The 25,614-nt window shown below is 54.9% G+C and overlaps 1 protein-coding gene across 1 annotated transcript in view; it reads right to left on the reverse strand.

Moving 5' to 3' along the window:
• Window positions 1-25,614, reverse strand: part of ddx52 (DEAD (Asp-Glu-Ala-Asp) box polypeptide 52) — a 120,457-nt gene that overhangs the window by 38,455 nt on the left and 56,388 nt on the right. The window contains exons 3-5 of the mRNA XM_055936891.1: window positions 4,911-5,038; window positions 4,608-4,793; window positions 2,718-2,861 (exon numbers count right to left, since the gene is read on the reverse strand). Of these exons, the coding sequence (XP_055792866.1) occupies window positions 2,718-2,861; window positions 4,608-4,793; window positions 4,911-5,038 (458 nt within the window). The remainder of the gene's footprint in view (window positions 1-2,717; window positions 2,862-4,607; window positions 4,794-4,910; window positions 5,039-25,614) is intronic.

Consider the following 25,614-nt stretch of genomic DNA (forward strand, 5'->3'; position numbering starts at 1 on the left):
CGTGACACCTCCCCAGGCGAGTCCGTCTTCACGTGACACCTCCCCAGGCGAGTCCGTCTTCACGTGACACCTCCCCAGGCGAGTCCGTCTTCACGTGACACCTCCCCAGGCGAGTCCGTCTTCACGTGACACCTCCCCAGGCGAGTCCGTCTTCACGTGACACCTCCCCAGGCGAGTCCGTCTTCACGTGACACCTCCCCAGGCGAGTCCGTCTTCACGTGACACCTCCCCAGGCGAGTCCGTCTTCACGTGACACCTCCCCAGGCGAGTCCGTCTTCACGTGACACCTCCCCAGGCGAGTCCGTCTTCACGTGACACCTCCCCAGGCGAGTCCGTCTTCACGTGACACCTCCCCAGGCGAGTCCGTCTTCACGTGACACCTCCCCAGGCGAGTCCGTCTTCACGTGACACCTCCCCAGGCGAGTCCGTCTTCACGTGACACCTCCCCAGGCGAGTCCGTCTTCACGTGACACCTCCCCAGGCGAGTCCGTCTTCACGTGACACCTCCCCAGGCGAGTCCGTCTTCACGTGACACCTCCCCAGGCGAGTCCGTCTTCACGTGACACCTCCCCAGGCGAGTCCGTCTTCACGTGACACCTCCCCAGGCGAGTCCGTCTTCACGTGACACCTCCCCAGGCGAGTCCGTCTTCACGTGACACCTCCCCAGGCGAGTCCGTCTTCACGTGACACCTCCCCAGGCGAGTCCGTCTTCACGTGACACCTCCCCAGGCGAGTCCGTCTTCACGTGACACCTCCCCAGGCGAGTCCGTCTTCACGTGACACCTCCCCAGGCGAGTCCGTCTTCACGTGACACCTCCCCAGGCGAGTCCGTCTTCACGTGACACCTCCCCAGGCGAGTCCGTCTTCACGTGACACCTCCCCAGGCGAGTCCGTCTTCACGTGACACCTCCCCAGGCGAGTCCGTCTTCACGTGACACCTCCCCAGGCGAGTCCGTCTTCACGTGACACCTCCCCAGGCGAGTCCGTCTTCACGTGACACCTCCCCAGGCGAGTCCGTCTTCACGTGACACCTCCCCAGGCGAGTCCGTCTTCACGTGACACCTCCCCAGGCGAGTCCGTCTTCACGTGACACCTCCCCAGGCGAGTCCGTCTTCACGTGACACCTCCCCAGGCGAGTCCGTCTTCACGTGACACCTCCCCAGGCGAGTCCGTCTTCACGTGACACCTCCCCAGGCGAGTCCGTCTTCACGTGACACCTCCCCAGGCGAGTCCGTCTTCACGTGACACCTCCCCAGGCGAGTCCGTCTTCACGTGACACCTCCCCAGGCGAGTCCGTCTTCACGTGACACCTCCCCAGGCGAGTCCGTCTTCACGTGACACCTCCCCAGGCGAGTCCGTCTTCACGTGACACCTCCCCAGGCGAGTCCGTCTTCACGTGACACCTCCCCAGGCGAGTCCGTCTTCACGTGACACCTCCCCAGGCGAGTCCGTCTTCACGTGACACCTCCCCAGGCGAGTCCGTCTTCACGTGACACCTCCCCAGGCGAGTCCGTCTTCACGTGACACCTCCCCAGGCGAGTCCGTCTTCACGTGACACCTCCCCAGGCGAGTCCGTCTTCACGTGACACCTCCCCAGGCGAGTCCGTCTTCACGTGACACCTCCCCAGGCGAGTCCGTCTTCACGTGACACCTCCCCAGGCGAGTCCGTCTTCACGTGACACCTCCCCAGGCGAGTCCGTCTTCACGTGACACCTCCCCAGGCGAGTCCGTCTTCACGTGACACCTCCCCAGGCGAGTCCGTCTTCACGTGACACCTCCCCAGGCGAGTCCGTCTTCACGTGACACCTCCCCAGGCGAGTCCGTCTTCACGTGACACCTCCCCAGGCGAGTCCGTCTTCACGTGTCACCTCCCCAGGCGAGTCCGTCTTCACGTGTCACCTCCCCAGGCGAGTCCGTCTTCACGTGTCACCTCCCCAGGCGAGTCCGTCTTCACGTGTCACCTCCCCAGGCGAGTCCGTCTTCACGTGTCACCTCCCCAGGCGAGTCCGTCTTCACGTGACACCTCCCCAGGCGAGTCCGTCTTCACGTGACACCTCCCCAGGCGAGTCCGTCTTCACGTGACACCTCCCCAGGCGAGTCCGTCTTCACGTGACACCTCCCCAGGCGAGTCCGTCTTCACGTGACACCTCCCCAGGCGAGTCCGTCTTCACGTGACACCTCCCCAGGCGAGTCCGTCTTCACGTGACACCTCCCCAGGCGAGTCCGACTTCACGTGACACCTCCCCAGGCGAGTCCGACTTCACGTGACACCTCCCCAGGCGAGTCCGTCTTCACGTGACACCTCCCCAGGCGAGTCCGTCTTCACGTGACACCTCCCCAGGCGAGTCCGTCTTCACGTGACACCTCCCCAGGCGAGTCCGTCTTCACGTGACACCTCCCCAGGCGAGTCCGTCTTCACGTGACACCTCCCCAGGCGAGTCCGTCTTCACGTGACACCTCCCCAGGCGAGTCCGTCTTCACGTGTAACCTACTTCGGAGCTGCAATGCCTGTGAGAAGGATCCGATCAAGTGACGTGCATTGGCTAATAACAATTGCGATATCTGAGAGAGCCATGTGAGTGAGAGGTGAGAGGAGCACGGGCGATTGGCAGCAGGAAATCATTATTTATACTCACCCCAAGGGCACAACGACCACAAGACATGGATCTGTTTATGGGGCATTATGGGGCATAATGGGAGGTTCTATATGTGTATACCTGGCTGGCCAGTTCCCTGGTGGGAGAGATGATCAGAGCTCTGATGCCGAGGTTAGCAGGCTGTTTCAGGTGTGTCAGGAGAGGGAGAGAGAACGCTAGAGTCTTCCCCGAACCTGTCGGAGCACACGCCAACAACTCACGACCCTGGGAGAGGGGTGAGAGAGAGATACATACAAAGATATGGTTTAGGGATCCATTCTATATATCCACACTCATCAGTCTCTGTGTTCCATTCTATATATCCACACTCATCAGTCTCTGTGTTCCATTCTATATATCCACACTCATCAGTCTCTGTGTTCCATTCTATATATCCACACTCATCAGTCTCTGTGTTCCATTCTATATATCCACTCATCAGTCTCTGTGTTCCATTCTATATATCCACACTCATCAGTCTCTGTGTTCCATTCTATATATCCACACTCATCAGTCTCTGTGTTCCATTCTATATATCCACACTCATCAGTCTCTGTGTTCCATTCTATATATCCACACTCATCAGTCTCTGTGTTCCATTCTATATATCCACTCATCAGTCTCTGTATTCCATTCTATATATCCACTCATCAGTCTCTGTATTCCATTCTACATATCCACTCATCAGTCTCTGTGTTCCATTCTATATATCCACTCATCAGTCTCTGTATTCCATTCTATATATCCATACACTCATCAGTCTCTGTGTTCCATTCTATATATCCACTCATCAGTCTGTGTGTTCCATTCTATATATCCACACTCAGTCTCTGTGTTCCATTCTATATATCCACACTCATCAGTCTCTGTGTTCCATTCTATATATCCACACTCATCAGTCTGTGTTCCATTCTATATATCCACTCATCAGTCTGTGTTCCATTCTATATATCCACTCATCAGTCTCTGTATTCCATTCTATATATCCACTCATCAGTCTGTGTGTTCCATTCTATATATCCACACTCATCAGTCTCTGTGTTCCATTCTATATATCCACACTCATCAGTCTCTGTGTTCCATTCTATATATCCACACTCATCAGTCTCTGTGTTCCATTCTATATATCCACACTCAGTCTCTGTGTTCCATTCTATATATCCACACTCATCAGTCTCTGTGTTCCATTCTATATATCCACACTCATCAGTCTGTGTTCCATTCTATATATCCACTCATCAGTCTGTGTTCCATTCTATATATCCACTCATCAGTCTCTGTATTCCATTCTATATATCCACTCATCAGTCTGTGTGTTCCATTCTATATATCCACACTCATCAGTCTCTGTGTTCCATTCTATATATCCACACTCATCAGTCTCTGTGTTCCATTCTATATATCCACTCATCAGTCTGTGTTCCATTCTATATATCCACTCATCAGTCTGTGTTCCATTCTATATATCCACTCATCAGTCTCTGTATTCCATTCTATATATCCACTCATCAGTCTCTGTATTCCATTCTACACATCCACTCATCAGTCTCTGTGTTCCATTCTATATATCCACTCATCAGTCTCTGTATTCCATTCTATATATCCATACACTCATCAGTCTCTGTGTTCCATTCTATATATCCACTCATCAGTCTGTGTGTTCCATTCTATATATCCACACTCATCAGTCTCTGTGTTCCATTCTATATATCCACACTCATCAGTCTCTGTGTTCCATTCTATATATCCACACTCATCAGTCTCTGTGTTCCATTCTATATATCCACACTCATCAGTCTGTGTTCCATTCTATATATCCACTCATCAGTCTGTGTTCCATTCTATATATCCACTCATCAGTCTCTGTGTTCCATTCTATATACTCATCTGTCTGTGTGTTCCATTCTATACACTCATCCGTCTCTGTGTTCCATTCTATATATCCACACACCCATCCGTCTCTGTACTCACATGCATCATCAGGGGTATAGCCTGCATCTGGATGGGCGTGGGTATGGTGAGTCCAGCTGCGGACAAGTTCTGGAGGACGCGTGGGTTCAGGTTGTACTCGGACTGCAGCTCGGAGAACGTGCACACTGGGTCAGGCACGTCACAGCCGTGCACGTTGATACGATTCTGCGTGCGGACACGGTTCACCTGACAACACACACACAGAGAGATGAGATTCAACAGGTAGACGGAGCGAAGAGCTGTGTGTGTGTGTGTGTGTGTGTGTGTGTGTGTGTGTGTGTGTGTGTGTGTGTGTGTGTGTACATTCTCTTGGTGGAGGTGTTGGAGTCTCTTCATGGATGTCTTGTCTCTGTCCCTCCCCTCCTTCAAGCCTTTAGACTTCCTGTCTGCAGAGGAGGTCCACAGGATGCCCTCGTTCTCCTCACACGCCACTACAACAAACGACAGGGAACATCAGAACGCTGAATTAATTCATGGATCATTTAAAAGACAATACATACAAGCAGCTCCAGTTGGAGACCCACAGAACACACACACTGCTGTGGAAAGTTCTCTACCGTTGCATATTTTTTTATACTGAATGTTATCAGATCATCTAATATTAGGTTTTGGTTGAAGGGAACCTGAGTTTACAAATAACAACAACAAAAAATGTACACTAATTTTAGTTATTTTATAAAACAAGTTATTTAACACCCAATGCCAGGCATAATGGGAACCATGTTGTCCAAACAAGGTTATATTCTGAATCATCTGTCCATAGAATATTCTTCCAAGAGTCACCCAATAGTAACACCCAATTGGGTTGGTGGTAGTGTGATGGTTTGGGGTCAGCATGGTGGTGGTAGTGTGATGGTTTGGGGTCAGCATGGTGGTGGTAGTAGTGTGATGGTTTGGGGTCAGCATGGTGGTGGTAGTAGTGTGATGGTTTGGGGTCAGCGTGGTGGTGGTAGTAGTGTGATGGTTTGGGGTCAGCATGGTGGTGGTGGTAGTGTGATGGTTTGGGGTCAGCGTGGTGGTGGTAGTGTGATGGTTGGGGGTCAGCGTGGTGGTGGTAGTGTGATGGTTTGGGGTCAGCATGGTGGTGGTGGTGTGATGGTTTGGCGTCAGCACGTGGTGGTAGTGTGATGGTTTGGGGTCAGCATGGTGGTGGTAGTGTGATGGTTGGGGGTCAGCATGGTGGTGGTAGTGTGATGGTTTGGGGTCAGCATGGTGGTGGTAGTGTGATGGTTGGGGGTCAGCATGGTGGTGGTAGTGTGATGGTTTGGGGTCAGCATGGTGGTGGTAGTGGGATGGGGTCAGCATGGTGGTGGTGGTAGTGTGATGGTTTGGGGTCAGCATGGTGGTGGTAGTGTGATGGTTTGGGGTCAGTATGGTGGTGGTAGTGTGATGGTTTGGGGTCAGCATGGTGGTGGTAGTGTGATGGTTTGGGGTCAGCATGGTGGTGGGATGGTTTGGGGTCAGCATGGTGGTGGGATGGTTTGGGGTCAGCATGGTGGTGGTGGTGTGATGGTTTGGCGTCAGCATGGTGGTGGTAGTGTGATGGTTTGGCGTCAGCATGGTGGTGGTAGTGTGATGGTTGGGGGTCAGCATGGTGGTGGTAGTGGGATGGGGTCAGCACGGTGGTGGTAGTGTGATGGGGTCAGCATGGTGGTGGTAGTGTGATGGTTTGGGGTCAGCATGGTGGTGGTAGTGTGATGGTTTGAGGATGGTGGTGGTAGTGTGATGTTTGAGGATGGTGGTGGTAGTGTGATGGTTTGAGGATGGTGGTGGTAGTGTGATGGTTTCAGGATGGTGGTGGTAGTGTGATGGTTTCAGCATGGTGGTGGTAGTGTGATGGTTTCAGGATGGTGGTGGTAGTGTGATGGTTTGAGGATGGTGGTGGTAGTGTGATGGTTTCAGGATGGTGGTGGTAGTGTGATGGTTTGAGGATGGTGGTGGTAGTGTGATGGTTTGAGGATGGTGGTGGTAGTGTGATGGTTTGAGGATGGTGGTGGTAGTGTGATGGTTTGAGGATGGTGGTGGTAGTGTGATGGTTTCAGGATGGTGGTGGTAGTGTGATGTTTGAGGATGGTGGTGGTAGTGTGATGGTTTCAGGATGGTGGTGGTGGTAGTGTGATGGTTTGAGGATGGTGGTGGTAGTGTGATGGTTTGAGGATGGTGGTGGTAGTGTGATGGTTTGAGGATGGTGGTGGTAGTGTGATGGTTTGAGGATGGTGGTGGAAGTGTGATGCTTTGGGGTCAGCATGGTGGTGGTAGTAGTGTGATGGTTTGGGGTCAGCATGGTGGTGGTAGTAGTGTGATGGTTTGGGGTCAGCATGGTGGTGGTAGTAGTGTGATGGTTTGGGGTCAGCATGGTGGTGGTAGTAGTGTGATGGTTTGGGGTCAGCATGGTGGTGGTAGTGGGATGGTTTGAGGATGGTGGTGGTAGTGTGATGGTTTGAGGATGGTGGTGGTAGTGTGATGGTTTGGGGTCAGCATGGTGGTGGTAGTAGTGTGATGGTTTGGGGTCAGCATGGTGGTGGTAGTAGTGTGATGGTTTGGGGTCAGCATGGTGGTGGTAGTAGTGTGATGGTTTGGGGTCAGCATGGTGGTGGTAGTGTGATGGTTGGGGGTCAGCATGGTGGTGGTAGTGTGATGGTTGGGGGTCAGCATGGTGGTGGTAGTGGGATGGTTTGAGGATGGTGGTGGTAGTGTGATGGTTTGAGGATGGTGGTGGTAGTGTGATGGTTGGGGGTCAGCATGGTGGTGGTAGTGTGATGGTTGGGGGTCAGCTTGGTGGTGGTAGTGTGATGGTTTGGGGTCAGCATGGTGGTGGTAGTGTGATGGTTTGGGGTCAGCATGGTGGTGGTAGTAGTGTGATGGTTTGGGGTCAGCATGGTGGTGGTGGTAGTAGTGTGATGGTTTGGGGTCAGCATGGTGGTGTTAGTAGTGTGATGGTTTGGGATCAGCATGGTGGTGGTAGTAGTGTGATGGTTTGGGGTCAGCATGGTGGTGGTAGTAGTGTGATGGTTTGGGGTCAGCATGGTGGTGGTAGTAGTGTGATGGTTTGGGGTCAGCATGGTGGTGGTAGTAGTGTGATGGTTTGGGGTCAGCATGGTGGTGGTAGTAGTGTGATGGTTTGGGGTCAGCATGGTGGTGGTGGTAGCGTGATGGTTTGGGGTCAGCACGGTGGTGGTAGTGTGATGGTTTGGGGTCAGCATGGTGGTGGTAGTAGTGTAATGGTTTGGGGTCAGCATGGTGGTGGTAGTGTGATGGTTTGGGGTCAGCATGGTGGTGGTGGTAGCGTGATGGTTTGGGGTCAGCACGGTGGTGGTAGTGTGATGGTTTGGGGTCAGCATGGTGGTGGTAGTAGTGTAATGGTTTGGGGTCAGCATGGTGGTGGTAGTGTGATGGTTTGGGGTCAGCATGGTGGTGGTGGTAGCGTGATGGTTTGGGGTCAGCATGGTGGTGGTGGTAGCGTGATGGTTTGGGGTCAGCATGGTGGTGGTGGTAGCGTGATGGTTTGGGGTCAGCACGGTGGTGGTAGCGTGATGGTTTGGGGTGAGCATGGTGGTGGTGGTAGCGTGATGGTTTGGGGTGAGCATGGTGGTGGTGGTAGCGTGATGGTTTGGGGTCAGCATGGTGGTGGTGGTAGCGTGATGGTTTGGGGTCAGCATGGTGGTGGTGGTAGTGTGATGGTTTGGGGTCAGCATGGTGGTGGTGGTAGTGTGATGGTTTGGGGTCAGCGTGGTGGTGGTAGTGTGATGGTTTGGGTTCAGCGTGGTGGTGGTAGCGTGATGGTTTGGGGTCAGCATGGTGGTGGTAGTGGGATGGTTTGGGGTCAGCTTGGTGGTGGTAGTGTGATGGTTTGGGGTCAGCATGGTGGTGGTAGTGGGATGGTTTGGGGTCAGCATGGTGGTGGTAGTGTGATGGTTTGGGGTCAGCATGGTGGTGGTAGTGTGATGGTTTGGGGTCAGCACGGTGGTGGTGGTAGCGTGATGGTTTGGGGTCAGTATGGTGGTGGTGGCGTGATGGTTTGGGGTGAGCATGGTGGTGGTGGTAGCGTGATGGTTTGGGGTCAGCATGGTGGTGGTAGTAGCGTGATGGTTTGGGGTCAGCATGGTGGTGGTGGTAGCGTGATGGTTTGGGGTCAGCATGGTGGTGGTGGTAGCGTGATGGTTTGGGGTCAGCATGGTGGTGGTGGTAGCGTGATGGTTTGGGGTCAGCATGGTGGTGGTAGTGTGATGGTTTGGGGTCAGCATGGTGGTGGTGGTAGTGTGATGGTTTGGGGTCAGCATGGTGGTGGTAGTAGTGTGATGGTTTGGGGTCAGCATGGTGGTGGTAGTGTGATGGTTTGGGGTCAGCATGGTGGTGGTGGTAGTGTGATGGTTTGGGGTCAGCATGGTGGTGGTGGTGTGATGGTTTGGGGTCAGCATGGTGGTGGTAGTGTGATGGTTTGGGGTCAGCATGGTGGTGGTAGTGTGATGGTTTGGGGTCAGCATGGTGGTGGTAGTGTGATGGTTTGGGGTCAGCTTGGTGGTGGTAGTGTGATGGTTTGGGGTCAGCGTGGTGGTGGTAGTGTGTAGGTTTGGGGTCAGCGTGGTGGTGGTAGTGTGATGGTTTGGGGTCAGCATGGTGGTGGTAGTGTGATGGTTGGGGGTCAGCATGGTGGTGGTAGTGTGATGGTTGGGGGTCAGCTTGGTGGTGGTAGTGTGATGGTTTGGGGTCAGCATGGTGGTGGTAGTGTGATGGTTTGGGGTCAGCATGGTGGTGGTAGTGTGATGGTTGGGGGTCAGCATGGTGGTGGTAGTGTGATGGTTGGGGGTCAGCATGGTGGTGGTGGTAGTGTGATGGTTGGGGGTCAGCATGGTGGTGGTAGTAGTGTGATGGTTTGGGGTCAGCATGGTGGTGGTAGTAGTGTGATGGTTTGGGGTCAGCATGGTGGTGGTAGTAGTGTGATGGTTTGGGGTCAGCATGGTGGTGGTAGTAGTGTGATGGTTTGGGGTCAGCATGGTGGTGGTAGTAGTGTGATGGTTTGGGGTCAGCATGGTGGTGGTAGTAGTGTGATGGTTTGGGGTCAGCATGGTGGTGGTAGTAGTGTGATGGTTTGGGGTCAGCATGGTGGTGGTGGTAGCGTGATGGTTTGGGGTCAGCACGGTGGTGGTAGTGTGATGGTTTGGGGTCAGCATGGTGGTGGTAGTAGTGTAATGGTTTGGGGTCAGCATGGTGGTGGTAGTGTGATGGTTTGGCGTCAGCATGGTGGTGGTAGTGTGATGGTTTGGGGTCAGCGTGGTGGTGGGATGGTTTGGGGTCAGCATGGTGGTGGTGGTGTGATGGTTTGGCGTCAGCACGTGGTGGTAGTGTGATGGTTTGGGGTCAGCATGGTGGTGGTAGTGTGATGGTTGGGGGTCAGCATGGTGGTGGTAGTGTGATGGTTTGGGGTCAGCATGGTGGTGGTAGTGTGATGGTTGGGGGTCAGCATGGTGGTGGTAGTGTGATGGTTTGGGGTCAGCATGGTGGTGGTAGTGGGATGGGGTCAGCATGGTGGTGGTGGTAGTGTGATGGTTTGGGGTCAGCATGGTGGTGGTAGTGTGATGGTTTGGGGTCAGCATGGTGGTGGTAGTGTGATGGTTGGGGGTCAGCATGGTGGTGGTAGTGTGATGGTTGGGGGTCAGCATGGTGGTGGTGGTAGTGTGATTGTTGGGGGTCAGCATGGTGGTGGTAGTAGTGTGATGGTTTGGGGTCAGCATGGTGGTGGTAGTAGTGTGATGGTTTGGGGTCAGCATGGTGGTGGTAGTAGCGTGATGGTTTGGGGTCAGCATGGTGGTGGTGGTAGCGTGATGGTTTGGGGTCAGCACGGTGGTGGTAGTGTGATGGTTTGGGGTCAGCATGGTGGTGGTAGTAGTGTAATGGTTTGGGGTCAGCATGGTGGTGGTAGTGTGATGGTTTGGCGTCAGCATGGTGGTGGTAGTGTGATGGTTTGGGGTCAGCGTGGTGGTGGGATGGTTTGGGGTCAGCATGGTGGTGGTGGTGTGATGGTTTGGCGTCAGCACGTGGTGGTAGTGTGATGGTTTGGGGTCAGCATGGTGGTGGTAGTGTGATGGTTGGGGGTCAGCATGGTGGTGGTAGTGTGATGGTTTGGGGTCAGCATGGTGGTGGTAGTGTGATGGTTGGGGGTCAGCATGGTGGTGGTAGTGGGATGGGGTCAGCATGGTGGTGGTGGTAGTGTGATGGTTTGGGGTCAGCATGGTGGTGGTAGTGTGATGGTTTGGGGTCAGCATGGTGGTGGTAGTGTGATGGTTGGGGGTCAGCATGGTGGTGGTAGTGTGATGGTTGGGGGTCAGCATGGTGGTGGTGGTAGTGTGATGGTTGGGGGTCAGCATGGTGGTGGTAGTAGTGTGATGGTTTGGGGTCAGCATGGTGGTGGTAGTAGTGTGATGGTTTGGGGTCAGCATGGTGGTGGTAGTAGTGTGATGGTTTGGGGTCAGCATGGTGGTGGTAGTAGTGTGATGGTTTGGGGTCAGCATGGTGGTGGTAGTAGTGTGATGGTTTGGGGTCAGCATGGTGGTGGTAGTAGTGTGATGGTTTGGGGTCAGCATGGTGGTGGTAGTAGTGTGATGGTTTGGGGTCAGCATGGTGGTGGTGGTAGCGTGATGGTTTGGGGTCAGCACGGTGGTGGTAGTGTGATGGTTTGGGGTCAGCATGGTGGTGGTAGTAGTGTAATGGTTTGGGGTCAGCATGGTGGTGGTAGTGTGATGGTTTGGCGTCAGCATGGTGGTGGTAGTGTGATGGTTTGGGGTCAGCGTGGTGGTGGGATGGTTTGGGGTCAGCATGGTGGTGGTGGTGTGATGGTTTGGCGTCAGCACGTGGTGGTAGTGTGATGGTTTGGGGTCAGCATGGTGGTGGTAGTGTGATGGTTGGGGGTCAGCATGGTGGTGGTAGTGTGATGGTTTGGGGTCAGCATGGTGGTGGTAGTGTGATGGTTGGGGGTCAGCATGGTGGTGGTAGTGTGATGGTTTGGGGTCAGCATGGTGGTGGTAGTGGGATGGGGTCAGCATGGTGGTGGTGGTAGTGTGATGGTTTGGGGTCAGCATGGTGGTGGTAGTGTGATGGTTTGGGGTCAGTATGGTGGTGGTAGTGTGATGGTTTGGGGTCAGCATGGTGGTGGTAGTGTGATGGTTTGGGGTCAGCATGGTGGTGGGATGGTTTGGGGTCAGCATGGTGGTGGGATGGTTTGGGGTCAGCATGGTGGTGGTGGTGTGATGGTTTGGCGTCAGCATGGTGGTGGTAGTGTGATGGTTTGGCGTCAGCATGGTGGTGGTAGTGTGATGGTTGGGGGTCAGCATGGTGGTGGTAGTGTGATGGTTTGGGGTCAGCATGGTGGTGGTAGTAGTGATGGTTTGGGGTCAGCATGGTGGTGGTAGTAGTGTGATGGTTTGGGGTCAGCATGGTGGTGGTAGTAGCGTGATGGTTTGGGGTCAGCATGGTGGTGGTGGTAGCGTGATGGTTTGGGGTCAGCACGGTGGTGGTAGTGTGATGGTTTGGGGTCAGCATGGTGGTGGTAGTAGTGTAATGGTTTGGGGTCAGCATGGTGGTGGTAGTGTGATGGTTTGGCGTCAGCATGGTGGTGGTAGTGTGATGGTTTGGGGTCAGCGTGGTGGTGGGATGGTTTGGGGTCAGCATGGTGGTGGTGGTGTGATGGTTTGGCGTCAGCACGTGGTGGTAGTGTGATGGTTTGGGGTCAGCATGGTGGTGGTAGTGTGATGGTTGGGGGTCAGCATGGTGGTGGTAGTGTGATGGTTTGGGGTCAGCATGGTGGTGGTAGTGTGATGGTTGGGGGTCAGCATGGTGGTGGTAGTGGGATGGGGTCAGCATGGTGGTGGTGGTAGTGTGATGGTTTGGGGTCAGCATGGTGGTGGTAGTGTGATGGTTTGGGGTCAGCATGGTGGTGGTAGTGTGATGGTTGGGGGTCAGCATGGTGGTGGTAGTGTGATGGTTGGGGGTCAGCATGGTGGTGGTGGTAGTGTGATGGTTGGGGGTCAGCATGGTGGTGGTAGTAGTGTGATGGTTTGGGGTCAGCATGGTGGTGGTAGTAGTGTGATGGTTTGGGGTCAGCATGGTGGTGGTAGTAGTGTGATGGTTTGGGGTCAGCATGGTGGTGGTAGTAGTGTGATGGTTTGGGGTCAGCATGGTGGTGGTAGTAGTGTGATGGTTTGGGGTCAGCATGGTGGTGGTAGTAGTGTGATGGTTTGGGGTCAGCATGGTGGTGGTAGTAGTGTGATGGTTTGGGGTCAGCATGGTGGTGGTGGTAGCGTGATGGTTTGGGGTCAGCACGGTGGTGGTAGTGTGATGGTTTGGGGTCAGCATGGTGGTGGTAGTAGTGTAATGGTTTGGGGTCAGCATGGTGGTGGTAGTGTGATGGTTTGGCGTCAGCATGGTGGTGGTAGTGTGATGGTTTGGGGTCAGCGTGGTGGTGGGATGGTTTGGGGTCAGCATGGTGGTGGTGGTGTGATGGTTTGGCGTCAGCACGTGGTGGTAGTGTGATGGTTTGGGGTCAGCATGGTGGTGGTAGTGTGATGGTTGGGGGTCAGCATGGTGGTGGTAGTGTGATGGTTTGGGGTCAGCATGGTGGTGGTAGTGTGATGGTTGGGGGTCAGCATGGTGGTGGTAGTGTGATGGTTTGGGGTCAGCATGGTGGTGGTAGTGGGATGGGGTCAGCATGGTGGTGGTGGTAGTGTGATGGTTTGGGGTCAGCATGGTGGTGGTAGTGTGATGGTTTGGGGTCAGTATGGTGGTGGTAGTGTGATGGTTTGGGGTCAGCATGGTGGTGGTAGTGTGATGGTTTGGGGTCAGCATGGTGGTGGGATGGTTTGGGGTCAGCATGGTGGTGGGATGGTTTGGGGTCAGCATGGTGGTGGTGGTGTGATGGTTTGGCGTCAGCATGGTGGTGGTAGTGTGATGGTTTGGCGTCAGCATGGTGGTGGTAGTGTGATGGTTGGGGGTCAGCATGGTGGTGGTAGTGTGATGGTTTGGGGTCAGCATGGTGGTGGTAGTAGTGATGGTTTGGGGTCAGCATGGTGGTGGTAGTGTGATGGTTTGGGGTCAGCATGGTGGTGGTAGTGTGATGGTTTGGGGTCAGCGTGGTGGTGGTAGTGTGATGGTTTGGGGTCAGCGTGGTGGTGGTAGTAGTGTGATGGTTTGGGGTCAGCGTGGTGGTGGTGGTAGTGTGATGGTTTGGGGTCAGCATGGTGGTGGTAGTGTGATGGTTTGGGGTCAGTATGGTGGTGGTAGTGTGATGGTTTGGGGTCAGCATGGTGGTGGTAGTGTGATGGTTTGGGGTCAGCATGGTGGTGGGATGGTTTGGGGTCAGCATGGTGGTGGGATGGTTTGGGGTCAGCATGGTGGTGGTGGTGTGATGGTTTGGCGTCAGCATGGTGGTGGTAGTGTGATGATTTGGCGTCAGCATGGTGGTGGTAGTGTGATGGTTTGGGGTCAGCGTGGTGGTGGGATGGTTTGGGGTCAGCATGGTGGTGGTGGTGTGATGGTTTGGCGTCAGCATGGTGGTGGTAGTGTGATGGTTTGGCGTCAGCATGGTGGTGGTGGTAGTGTGATGTTTGGGGTCAGCATGGTGGTGGTAGTGTGATGGTTTGGGGTCAGCATGGTGGTGGTAGTGTGATGGTTTGGGGTCAGCATGGTGGTGGTAGTGTGATGGTTTGGGGTCAGCATGGTGGTGGTAGTGTGATGGTTTGGGGTCAGCATGGTGGTGGTAGTGTGATGGTTGGGGGTCAGCATGGTGGTGGTAGTGTGATGGTTTGGGGTCAGCATGGTGGTGGTAGTGTGATGGTTGGGGGTCAGCATGGTGGTGGTAGTGTGATGGTTTGGGGTCAGCATGGTGGTGGTAGTGGGATGGGGTCAGCATGGTGGTGGTGGTAGTGTGATGGTTTGGGGTCAGCATGGTGGTGGTAGTGTGATGGTTTGGGGTCAGTATGGTGGTGGTAGTGTGATGGTTTGGGGTCAGCATGGTGGTGGTAGTGTGATGGTTTGGGGTCAGCATGGTGGTGGTAGTGTGATGGTTTGGGGTCAGCATGGTGGTAGTGTGATGGTTTGGGGTCAGCATGGTGGTGGGATGGTTTGGGGTCAGCATGGTGGTGGGATGGTTTGGGGTCAGCATGGTGGTGGTGGTGTGATGGTTTGGCGTCAGCATGGTGGTGGTAGTGTGATGGTTTGGCGTCAGCATGGTGGTGGTAGCGTGATGGTTTGGGGTCAGCATGGTGGTGGTAGCGTGATGGTTTGGGGTCAGCATGGTGGTGGTAGTGTGATGGTTTGGGGTCAGCATGGTGGTGGTAGTGTGATGGTTTGGGGTCAGCATGGTGGTGGTAGTGTGATGGTTTGGGGTCAGCATGGTGGTGGTAGTGTGATGGTTTGGGGTCAGCATGGTGGTGGTAGTGTGATGGTTTGGGGTCAGCATGGTGGTGGTGGTGTGATGGTTTGGCGTCAGCATGGTGGTGGTAGTGTGATGGTTTGGCGTCAGCATGGTGGTGGTAGTGTGATGGTTTGGGGTCAGCGTGGTGGTGGGATGGTTTGGGGTCAGCATGGTGGTGGTGGTGTGATGGTTTGGCGTCAGCATGGTGGTGGTGGTGTGATGGTTTGGCGTCAGCATGGTGGTGGTGGTAGTGTGATGTTTGGGGTCAGCATGGTGGTGGTAGTGTGATGGTTTGGGGTCAGCATGGTGGTGGTAGTGTGATGGTTTGGGGTCAGCATGGTGGTGGTAGTGTGATGGTTTGGGGTCAGCATGGTGGTGGTAGTGTGATGGTTTGGGGTCAGCATGGTGGTGGTAGTGTGATGGTTGGGGGTCAGCATGGTGGTGGTAGTGTGATGGTTTGGGGTCAGCATGGTGGTGGTAGTGTGATGGTTGGGGGTCAGCATGGTGGTGGTAGTGTGATGGTTTGGGGTCAGCATGGTGGTGGTAGTGGGATGGGGTCAGCATGGTGGTGGTGGTAGTGTGATGGTTTGGGGTCAGCATGGTGGTGGTAGTGTGATGGTTTGGGGTCAGTATGGTGGTGGTAGTGTGATGGTTTGGGGTCAGCATGGTGGTGGTAGTGTGATGGTTTGGGGTCAGCATGGTGGTGGTAGTGTGATGGTTTGGGGTCAGCATGGTGGTGGGATGGTTTGGGGTCAGCATGGTGGTGGGATGGTTTGGGGTCAGCATGGTGGTGGTGGTGTGATGGTTTGGCGTCAGCATGGTGGTGGTAGCGTGATGGTTTGGCGTCAGCATGGTGGTGGTAGCGTGATGGTTTGGGGTCAGCATGGTGGTGGTAGCGTGATGGTTTGGGGTCAGCATGGTGGTGGTAGTGTGATGGTTTGGGGTCAGCATGGTGGTGGTAGTGTGATGGTTTGGGGTCAGCATGGTGGTGGTAGTGTGATGGTTTGGGGTCAGCATGGTGGTGGTAGTGTGATGGTTTGGGGTCAGCATGGTGGTGGTAGTGTGATGGTTTGGGGTCAGCATGGTGGTGGTAGTGTGATGGTTTGGGGTCAGCATGGTGGTGGTAGTGTGATGGTTTGGGGTCAGCATGGTGGTGGTAGTGTGACGGTTTGGGGTCAGCATGGTGGTGGTAGTGTGACGGTTTGGGGTCAGCATGGTGGTGGTAGTGTGATGGTTTGGGGTCAGCATGGTGGTGGTAGTGTGATGGTTTGGGGTCAGCATGGTGGTGGTAGTGTGATGGTTTGGGGTCAGCATGGTGGTGGTAGTGTGATGGTTGGGGGTCAGCATGGTGGTGGTAGTGTGATGGTTGGGGGTCAGCATGGTGGTGGTAGTGTGATGGTTGGGGGTCAGCATGGTGGTGGTAGTGTGATGGTTGGGGGTCAGCATGGTGGTGGTAGTGTGATGGTTTGGGGTCAGCATGGTGGTGGTAGTGGGATGGGGTCAGCATGGTGGTGGTAGTGTGATGGTTTGGGGTCAGCACGGTGGTGGTAGTGGTGTGATGGTTTGGGGTCAGCATGGTGGTGGTAGTGTGATGGTTTGGGGTCAGCACGGTGGTGGTAGTGGTGTGATGGTTTGGGGTCAGCACGGTGGTGGTAGTGGTGTGATGGTTTGGGGTCAGCACGGTGGTGGTAGTGGTGTGATGGTTTGGGGTCAGCACGGTGGTGGTAGTGGGATGGGGTCAGCACGGTGGTGGTAGTGTGATGGGGTCAGCATGGTGGTGGTAGTGTGATGGTTTGGCGTCAGCATGGTGGTGGTAGTGTGATGGTTTGGGGTCAGCGTGGTGGTGGGATGGTTTGGGGTCAGCATGGTGGTGGTGGTGTGATGGTTTGGCGTCAGCATGGTGGTGGTAGTGTGATGGTTTGGCGTCAGCATGGTGGTGGTGGTAGTGTGATGTTTGGGGTCAGCATGGTGGTGGTAGTGTGATGGTTTGGGGTCAGCATGGTGGTGGTAGTGTGATGGTTTGGGGTCAGCATGGTGGTGGTAGTGTGATGGTTTGGGGTCAGCATGGTGGTGGTAGTGTGATGGTTTGGGGTCAGCATGGTGGTGGTAGTGTGATGGTTGGGGGTCAGCATGGTGGTGGTAGTGTGATGGTTTGGGGTCAGCATGGTGGTGGTAGTGTGATGGTTGGGGGTCAGCATGGTGGTGGTAGTGTGATGGTTTGGGGTCAGCATGGTGGTGGTAGTGGGATGGGGTCAGCATGGTGGTGGTGGTAGTGTGATGGTTTGGGGTCAGCATGGTGGTGGTAGTGTGATGGTTTGGGGTCAGTATGGTGGTGGTAGTGTGATGGTTTGGGGTCAGCATGGTGGTGGTAGTGTGATGGTTTGGGGTCAGCATGGTGGTGGTAGTGTGATGGTTTGGGGTCAGCATGGTGGTGGGATGGTTTGGGGTCAGCATGGTGGTGGGATGGTTTGGGGTCAGCATGGTGGTGGTGGTGTGATGGTTTGGCGTCAGCATGGTGGTGGTAGCGTGATGGTTTGGCGTCAGCATGGTGGTGGTAGCGTGATGGTTTGGGGTCAGCATGGTGGTGGTAGCGTGATGGTTTGGGGTCAGCATGGTGGTGGTAGTGTGATGGTTTGGGGTCAGCATGGTGGTGGTAGTGTGATGGTTTGGGGTCAGCATGGTGGTGGTAGTGTGATGGTTTGGGGTCAGCATGGTGGTGGTAGTGTGACGGTTTGGGGTCAGCATGGTGGTGGTAGTGTGACGGTTTGGGGTCAGCATGGTGGTGGTAGTGTGACGGTTTGGGGTCAGCATGGTGGTGGTAGTGTGATGGTTTGGGGTCAGCATGGTGGTGGTAGTGTGATGGTTTGGGGTCAGCATGGTGGTGGTAGTGTGATGGTTTGGGGTCAGCATGGTGGTGGTAGTGTGATGGTTGGGGGTCAGCACGGTGGTGGTAGTGGTGTGATGGTTTGGGGTCAGCACGGTGGTGGTAGTGGTGTGATGGTTTGGGGTCAGCACGGTGGTGGTAGTGGGATGGGGTCAGCACGGTGGTGGTAGTGTGATGGGGTCAGCATGGTGGTGGTAGTGTGATGGTTTGGCGTCAGCATGGTGGTGGTAGTGTGATGGTTTGGGGTCAGCGTGGTGGTGGGATGGTTTGGGGTCAGCATGGTGGTGGTGGTGTGATGGTTTGGCGTCAGCATGGTGGTGGTAGTGTGATGGTTTGGCGTCAGCATGGTGGTGGTGGTAGTGTGATGTTTGGGGTCAGCATGGTGGTGGTAGTGTGATGGTTTGGGGTCAGCATGGTGGTGGTAGTGTGATGGTTTGGGGTCAGCATGGTGGTGGTAGTGTGATGGTTTGGGGTCAGCATGGTGGTGGTAGTGTGATGGTTTGGGGTCAGCATGGTGGTGGTAGTGTGATGGTTGGGGGTCAGCATGGTGGTGGTAGTGTGATGGTTTGGGGTCAGCATGGTGGTGGTAGTGTGATGGTTGGGGGTCAGCATGGTGGTGGTAGTGTGATGGTTTGGGGTCAGCATGGTGGTGGTAGTGGGATGGGGTCAGCATGGTGGTGGTGGTAGTGTGATGGTTTGGGGTCAGCATGGTGGTGGTAGTGTGATGGTTTGGGGTCAGTATGGTGGTGGTAGTGTGATGGTTTGGGGTCAGCATGGTGGTGGTAGTGTGATGGTTTGGGGTCAGCATGGTGGTGGTAGTGTGATGGTTTGGGGTCAGCATGGTGGTGGGATGGTTTGGGGTCAGCATGGTGGTGGGATGGTTTGGGGTCAGCATGGTGGTGGTAGCGTGATGGTTTGGCGTCAGCATGGTGGTGGTAGCGTGATGGTTTGGGGTCAGCATGGTGGTGGTAGCGTGATGGTTTGGGGTCAGCATGGTGGTGGTAGTGTGATGGTTTGGGGTCAGCATGGTGGTGGTAGTGTGATGGTTTGGGGTCAGCATGGTGGTGGTAGTGTGATGGTTTGGGGTCAGCATGGTGGTGGTAGTGTGATGGTTTGGGGTCAGCATGGTGGTGGTAGTGTGACGGTTTGGGGTCAGCATGGTGGTGGTAGTGTGACGGTTTGGGGTCAGCATGGTGGTGGTAGTGTGATGGTTTGGGGTCAGCATGGTGGTGGTAGTGTGATGGTTTGGGGTCAGCATGGTGGTGGTAGTGTGATGGTTTGGGGTCAGCATGGTGGTGGTAGTGTGATGGTTGGGGGTCAGCATGGTGGTGGTAGTGTGATGGTTGGGGGTCAGCATGGTGGTGGTAGTGTGATGGTTGGGGGTCAGCATGGTGGTGGTAGTGTGATGGTTGGGGGTCAGCATGGTGGTGGTAGTGTGATGGTTTGGGGTCAGCATGGTGGTGGTAGTGGGATGGGGTCAGCATGGTGGTGGTAGTGTGATGGTTTGGGGTCAGCACGGTGGTGGTAGTGGTGTGATGGTTTGGGGTCAGCATGGTGGTGGTAGTGTGATGGTTTGGGGTCAGCACGGTGGTGGTAGTGGTGTGATGGTTTGGGGTCAGCACGGTGGTGGTAGTGGTGTGATGGTTTGGGGTCAGCACGGTGGTGGTAGTGGTGTGATGGTTTGGGGTCAGCACGGTGGTGGTAGTGGGATGGGGTCAGCACGGTGGTGGTAGTGTGATGGGGTCAGCATGGTGGTGGTAGTGTGATGGTTTGGGGTCAGCATGGTGGTGGTAGTGTGATGGTTTGAGGATGGTGGTGGTAGTGTGATGTTTGAGGATGGTGGTGGTAGTGTGATGGTTTGAGGATGGTGGTGGTAGTGTGATGGTTTGAGGATGGTGGTGGTAGTGTGATGGTTTGAGGATGGTGGTGGTAGTGTGATGGTTTGAGGATGGTGGTGGTAGTGTGATGGTTTGAGGATGGTGGTGGTAGTGTGATGGTTTCAGGATGGTGGTGGTAGTGTGATGGTTTCAGGATGGTGGTGGTAGTGTGATGGTTTGAGGATGGTGGTGGTAGTGTGATGGTTTGAGGATGGTGGTGGTAGTGTGATGGTTTGAGGATGGTGGTGGTAGTGTGATGGTTTCAGGATGGTGGTGGTAGTGTGATGGTTTCAGGATGGTGGTGGTAGTGTGATGGTTTGAGGATGGTGGTGGTAGTGTGATGGTTTGAGGATGGTGGTGGTAGTGTGATGGTTTGAGGATGGTGGTGGTAGTGTGATGGTTTGGGGTCAGCATGGTGGTGGTAGTGTGATGGTTTGGGGTCAGCATGGTGGTGGTAGTGTGATGGTTGGGGGTCAGCATGGTGGTGGTAGTGTGATGGTTGGGGGTCAGCATGGTGGTGGTAGTGTGATGGTTGGGGGTCAGCATGGTGGTGGTAGTGTGATGGTTGGGGGTCAGCATGGTGGTGGTAGTGTGATGGTTTGGGGTCAGCATGGTGGTGGTAGTGGGATGGGGTCAGCATGGTGGTGGTAGTGTGATGGTTTGGGGTCAGCATGGTGGTGGTGGTAGCGTGATGGTTTGGGGTCAGCACGGTGGTGGTAGTGTGATGGTTTGGGGTCAGCATGGTGGTGGTAGTAGTGTAATGGTTTGGGGTCAGCATGGTGGTGGTAGTGTGATGGTTTGGGGTCAGCATGGTGGTGGTGGTAGCGTGATGGTTTGGGGTCAGCATGGTGGTGGTGGTAGCGTGATGGTTTGGGGTCAGCATGGTGGTGGTGGTAGCGTGATGGTTTGGGGTCAGCACGGTGGTGGTAGCGTGATGGTTTGGGGTGAGCATGGTGGTGGTGGTAGCGTGATGGTTTGGGGTGAGCATGGTGGTGGTGGTAGCGTGATGGTTTGGGGTCAGCATGGTGGTGGTGGTAGCGTGATGGTTTGGGGTCAGCATGGTGGTGGTGGTAGTGTGATGGTTTGGGGTCAGCATGGTGGTGGTGGTAGTGTGATGGTTTGGGGTCAGCATGGTGGTGGTAGTGTGATGTTTGGGTTCAGCGTGGTGGTGGTAGCGTGATGGTTTGGGGTCAGCATGGTGGTGGTAGTGGGATGGTTTGGGGTCAGCTTGGTGGTGGTAGTGTGATGGTTTGGGGTCAGCATGGTGGTGGTAGTGGGATGGTTTGGGGTCAGCATGGTGGTGGTAGTGTGATGGTTTGGGGTCAGCATGGTGGTGGTAGTGTGATGGTTTGGGGTCAGCACGGTGGTGGTGGTAGCGTGATGGTTTGGGGTCAGCATGGTGGTGGTGGCGTGATGGTTTGGGGTGAGCATGGTGGTGGTGGTAGCGTGATGGTTTGGGGTCAGCATGGTGGTGGTAGTAGCGTGATGGTTTGGGGTCAGCATGGTGGTGGTGGTAGCGTGATGGTTTGGGGTCAGCATGGTGGTGGTGGTAGCGTGATGGTTTGGGGTCAGCATGGTGGTGGTGGTAGCGTGATGGTTTGGGGTCAGCATGGTGGTGGTAGTGTGATGGTTTGGGGTCAGCATGGTGGTGGTAGTGTGATGGTTTGGGGTCAGCATGGTGGTGGTGGTAGTGTGATGGTTTGGGGTCAGCATGGTGGTGGTAGTAGTGTGATGGTTTGGGGTCAGCATGGTGGTGGTAGTGTGATGGTTGGGGGTCAGCATGGTGGTGGTAGTGTGATGGTTGGGGGTCAGCATGGTGGTGGTAGTGTGATGGTTTGGGGTCAGCATGGTGGTGGTAGTGGGATGGGGTCAGCATGGTGGTGGTAGTGTGATGGTTTGGGGTCAGCACGGTGGTGGTAGTGGTGTGATGGTTTGGGGTCAGCATGGTGGTGGTAGTGTGATGGTTTGGGGTCAGCACGGTGGTGGTAGTGGTGTGATGGTTTGGGGTCAGCACGGTGGTGGTAGTGGTGTGATGGTTTGGGGTCAGCACGGTGGTGGTAGTGGGATGGGGTCAGCACGGTGGTGGTAGTGTGATGGGGTCAGCATGGTGGTGGTAGTGTGATGGTTTGGGGTCAGCATGGTGGTGGTAGTGTGATGGTTTGAGGATGGTGGTGGTAGTGTGATGTTTGAGGATGGTGGTGGTAGTGTGATGGTTTGAGGATGGTGGTGGTAGTGTGATGGTTTGAGGATGGTGGTGGTAGTGTGATGGTTTGAGGATGGTGGTGGTAGTGTGATGGTTTGAGGATGGTGGTGGTAGTGTGATGGTTTCAGGATGGTGGTGGTAGTGTGATGGTTTCAGGATGGTGGTGGTAGTGTGATGGTTTGAGGATGGTGGTGGTAGTGTGATGGTTTGAGGATGGTGGTGGTAGTGTGATGGTTTGAGGATGGTGGTGGTAGTGTGATGGTTTCAGGATGGTGGTGGTAGTGTGATGGTTTCAGGATGGTGGTGGTAGTGTGATGGTTTGAGGATGGTGGTGGTAGTGTGATGGTTTGAGGATGGTGGTGGTAGTGTGATGGTTTGAGGATGGTGGTGGTAGTGTGATGGTTTGGGGTCAGCATGGTGGTGGTAGTGTGATGGTTTGGGGTCAGCATGGTGGTGGTAGTGTGATGGTTGGGGGTCAGCATGGTGGTGGTAGTGTGATGGTTGGGGGTCAGCATGGTGGGTGGTAGTGTGATGGTTGGGGGTCAGCATGGTGGTGGTAGTGTGATGGTTGGGGGTCAGCATGGTGGTGGTAGTGTGATGGTTTGGGGTCAGCATGGTGGTGGTAGTGGGATGGGGTCAGCATGGTGGTGGTGGTAGCGTGATGGTTTGGGGTCAGCGTGGTGGTGGTAGCGTGATGGTTTGGGGTCAGCACGGTGGTGGTAGTGTGATGGTTTGGGGTCAGCATGGTGGTGGTAGTAGTGTAATGGTTTGGGGTCAGCATGGTGGTGGTAGTGTGATGGTTTGGGGTCAGCATGGTGGTGGTGGTAGCGTGATGGTTTGGGGTCAGCATGGTGGTGGTGGTAGCGTGATGGTTTGGGGTCAGCATGGTGGTGGTGGTAGCGTGATGGTTTGGGGTCAGCACGGTGGTGGTAGCGTGATGGTTTGGGGTGAGCATGGTGGTGGTGGTAGCGTGATGGTTTGGGGTGAGCATGGTGGTGGTGGTAGCGTGATGGTTTGGGGTCAGCATGGTGGTGGTGGTAGCGTGATGGTTTGGGGTCAGCATGGTGGTGGTGGTAGTGTGATGGTTTGGGGTCAGCATGGTGGTGGTGGTAGTGTGATGGTTTGGGGTCAGCATGGTGGTGGTAGTGTGATGGTTTGGGTTCAGCGTGGTGGTGGTAGCGTGATGGTTTGGGGTCAGCGTGGTGGTGGTAGTGGGATGGTTTGGGGTCAGCTTGGTGGTGGTAGTGTGATGGTTTGGGGTCAGCATGGTGGTGGTAGTGGGATGGTTTGGGGTCAGCATGGTGGTGGTAGTGTGATGGTTTGGGGTCAGCATGGTGGTGGTAGTGTGATGGTTTGGGGTCAGCACGGTGGTGGTGGTAGCGTGATGGTTTGGGGTCAGCATGGTGGTGGTGGCGTGATGGTTTGGGGTGAGCATGGTGGTGGTGGTAGCGTGATGGTTTGGGGTCAGCATGGTGGTGGTAGTAGCGTGATGGTTTGGGGTCAGCATGGTGGTGGTGGTAGCGTGATGGTTTGGGGTCAGCATGGTGGTGGTGGTAGCGTGATGGTTTGGGGTCAGCATGGTGGTGGTGGTAGCGTGATGGTTTGGGGTCAGCATGGTGGTGGTAGTGTGATGGTTTGGGGTCAGCATGGTGGTGGTAGTGTGATGGTTTGGGGTCAGCATGGTGGTGGTGGTAGTGTGATGGTTTGGGGTCAGCATGGTGGTGGTAGTGTGATGGTTTGGGGTCAGCATGGTGGTGGTGGTAGTGTGATGGTTTGGGGTCAGCATGGTGGTGGTGGTGTGATGGTTTGGGGTCAGCATGGTGGTGGTAGTGTGATGGTTTGGGGTCAGCATGGTGGTGGTAGTGTGATGGTTTGGGGTCAGCGTGGTGGTGGTAGTGTGATGGTTTGGGGTCAGCGTGGTGGTGGTAGTGTGATGGTTTGGGGTCAGCTTGGTGGTGGTAGTGTGATGGTTTGGGGTCAGCGTGGTGGTGGTAGTGTGTAGGTTTGGGGTCAGCGTGGTGGTGGTAGTGTGATGGTTTGGGGTCAGCATGGTGGTGGTAGTGTGATGGTTGGGGGTCAGCATGGTGGTGGTAGTGTGATGGTTGGGGGTCAGCTTGGTGGTGGTAGTGTGATGGTTTGGGGTCAGCATGGTGGTGGTAGTGTGATGGTTTGGGGTCAGCATGGTGGTGGTAGTGTGATGGTTGGGGGTCAGCATGGTGGTGGTAGTGTGATGGTTGGGGGTCAGCATGGTGGTGGTGGTAGTGTGATGGTTGGGGGTCAGCATGGTGGTGGTAGTAGTGTGATGGTTTGGGGTCAGCATGGTGGTGGTAGTAGTGTGATGGTTTGGGGTCAGCATGGTGGTGGTAGTAGTGTGATGGTTTGGGGTCAGCATGTTGGTGGTAGTAGTGTGATGGTTTGGGGTCAGCATGGTGGTGGTAGTAGTGTGATGGTTTGGGGTCAGCATGGTGGTGGTAGTAGTGTGATGGTTTGGGGTCAGCATGGTGGTGGTAGTAGTGTGATGGTTTGGGGTCAGCATGGTGGTGGTAGTAGTGTGATGGTTTGGGGTCAGCATGGTGGTGGTGGTAGCGTGATGGTTTGGGGTCAGCACGGTGGTGGTAGTGTGATGGTTTGGGGTCAGCATGGTGGTGGTAGTAGTGTAATGGTTTGGGGTCAGCATGGTGGTGGTAGTGTGATGGTTTGGCGTCAGCATGGTGGTGGTAGTGTGATGGTTTGGGGTCAGCGTGGTGGTGGGATGGTTTGGGGTCAGCATGGTGGTGGTGGTGTGATGGTTTGGCGTCAGCACGTGGTGGTAGTGTGATGGTTTGGGGTCAGCATGGTGGTGGTAGTGTGATGGTTGGGGGTCAGCATGGTGGTGGTAGTGTGATGGTTTGGGGTCAGCATGGTGGTGGTAGTGTGATGGTTGGGGGTCAGCATGGTGGTGGTAGTGTGATGGTTTGGGGTCAGCATGGTGGTGGTAGTGGGATGGGGTCAGCATGGTGGTGGTGGTAGTGTGATGGTTTGGGGTCAGCATGGTGGTGGTAGTGTGATGGTTTGGGGTCAGCATGGTGGTGGTAGTGTGATGGTTGGGGGTCAGCATGGTGGTGGTAGTGTGATGGTTGGGGGTCAGCATGGTGGTGGTGGTAGTGTGATGGTTGGGGGTCAGCATGGTGGTGGTAGTAGTGTGATGGTTTGGGGTCAGCATGGTGGTGGTAGTAGTGTGATGGTTTGGGGTCAGCATGGTGGTGGTAGTAGTGTGATGGTTTGGGGTCAGCATGGTGGTGGTAGTAGTGTGATGGTTTGGGGTCAGCATGGTGGTGGTAGTAGTGTGATGGTTTGGGGTCAGCATGGTGGTGGTAGTAGTGTGATGGTTTGGGGTCAGCATGGTGGTGGTAGTAGTGTGATGGTTTGGGGTCAGCATGGTGGTGGTAGTAGTGTGATGGTTTGGGGTCAGCATGGTGGTGGTGGTAGCGTGATGGTTTGGGGTCAGCACGGTGGTGGTAGTGTGATGGTTTGGGGTCAGCATGGTGGTGGTAGTAGTGTAATGGTTTGGGGTCAGCATGGTGGTGGTAGTGTGATGGTTTGGCGTCAGCATGGTGGTGGTAGTGTGATGGTTTGGGGTCAGCGTGGTGGTGGGATGG

The sequence above is a fragment of the Salvelinus fontinalis genome, chromosome 10 (genome assembly GCF_029448725.1).
Source record: "Salvelinus fontinalis isolate EN_2023a chromosome 10, ASM2944872v1, whole genome shotgun sequence".
Lineage (NCBI taxonomy): Eukaryota > Metazoa > Chordata > Actinopteri > Salmoniformes > Salmonidae > Salvelinus > Salvelinus fontinalis.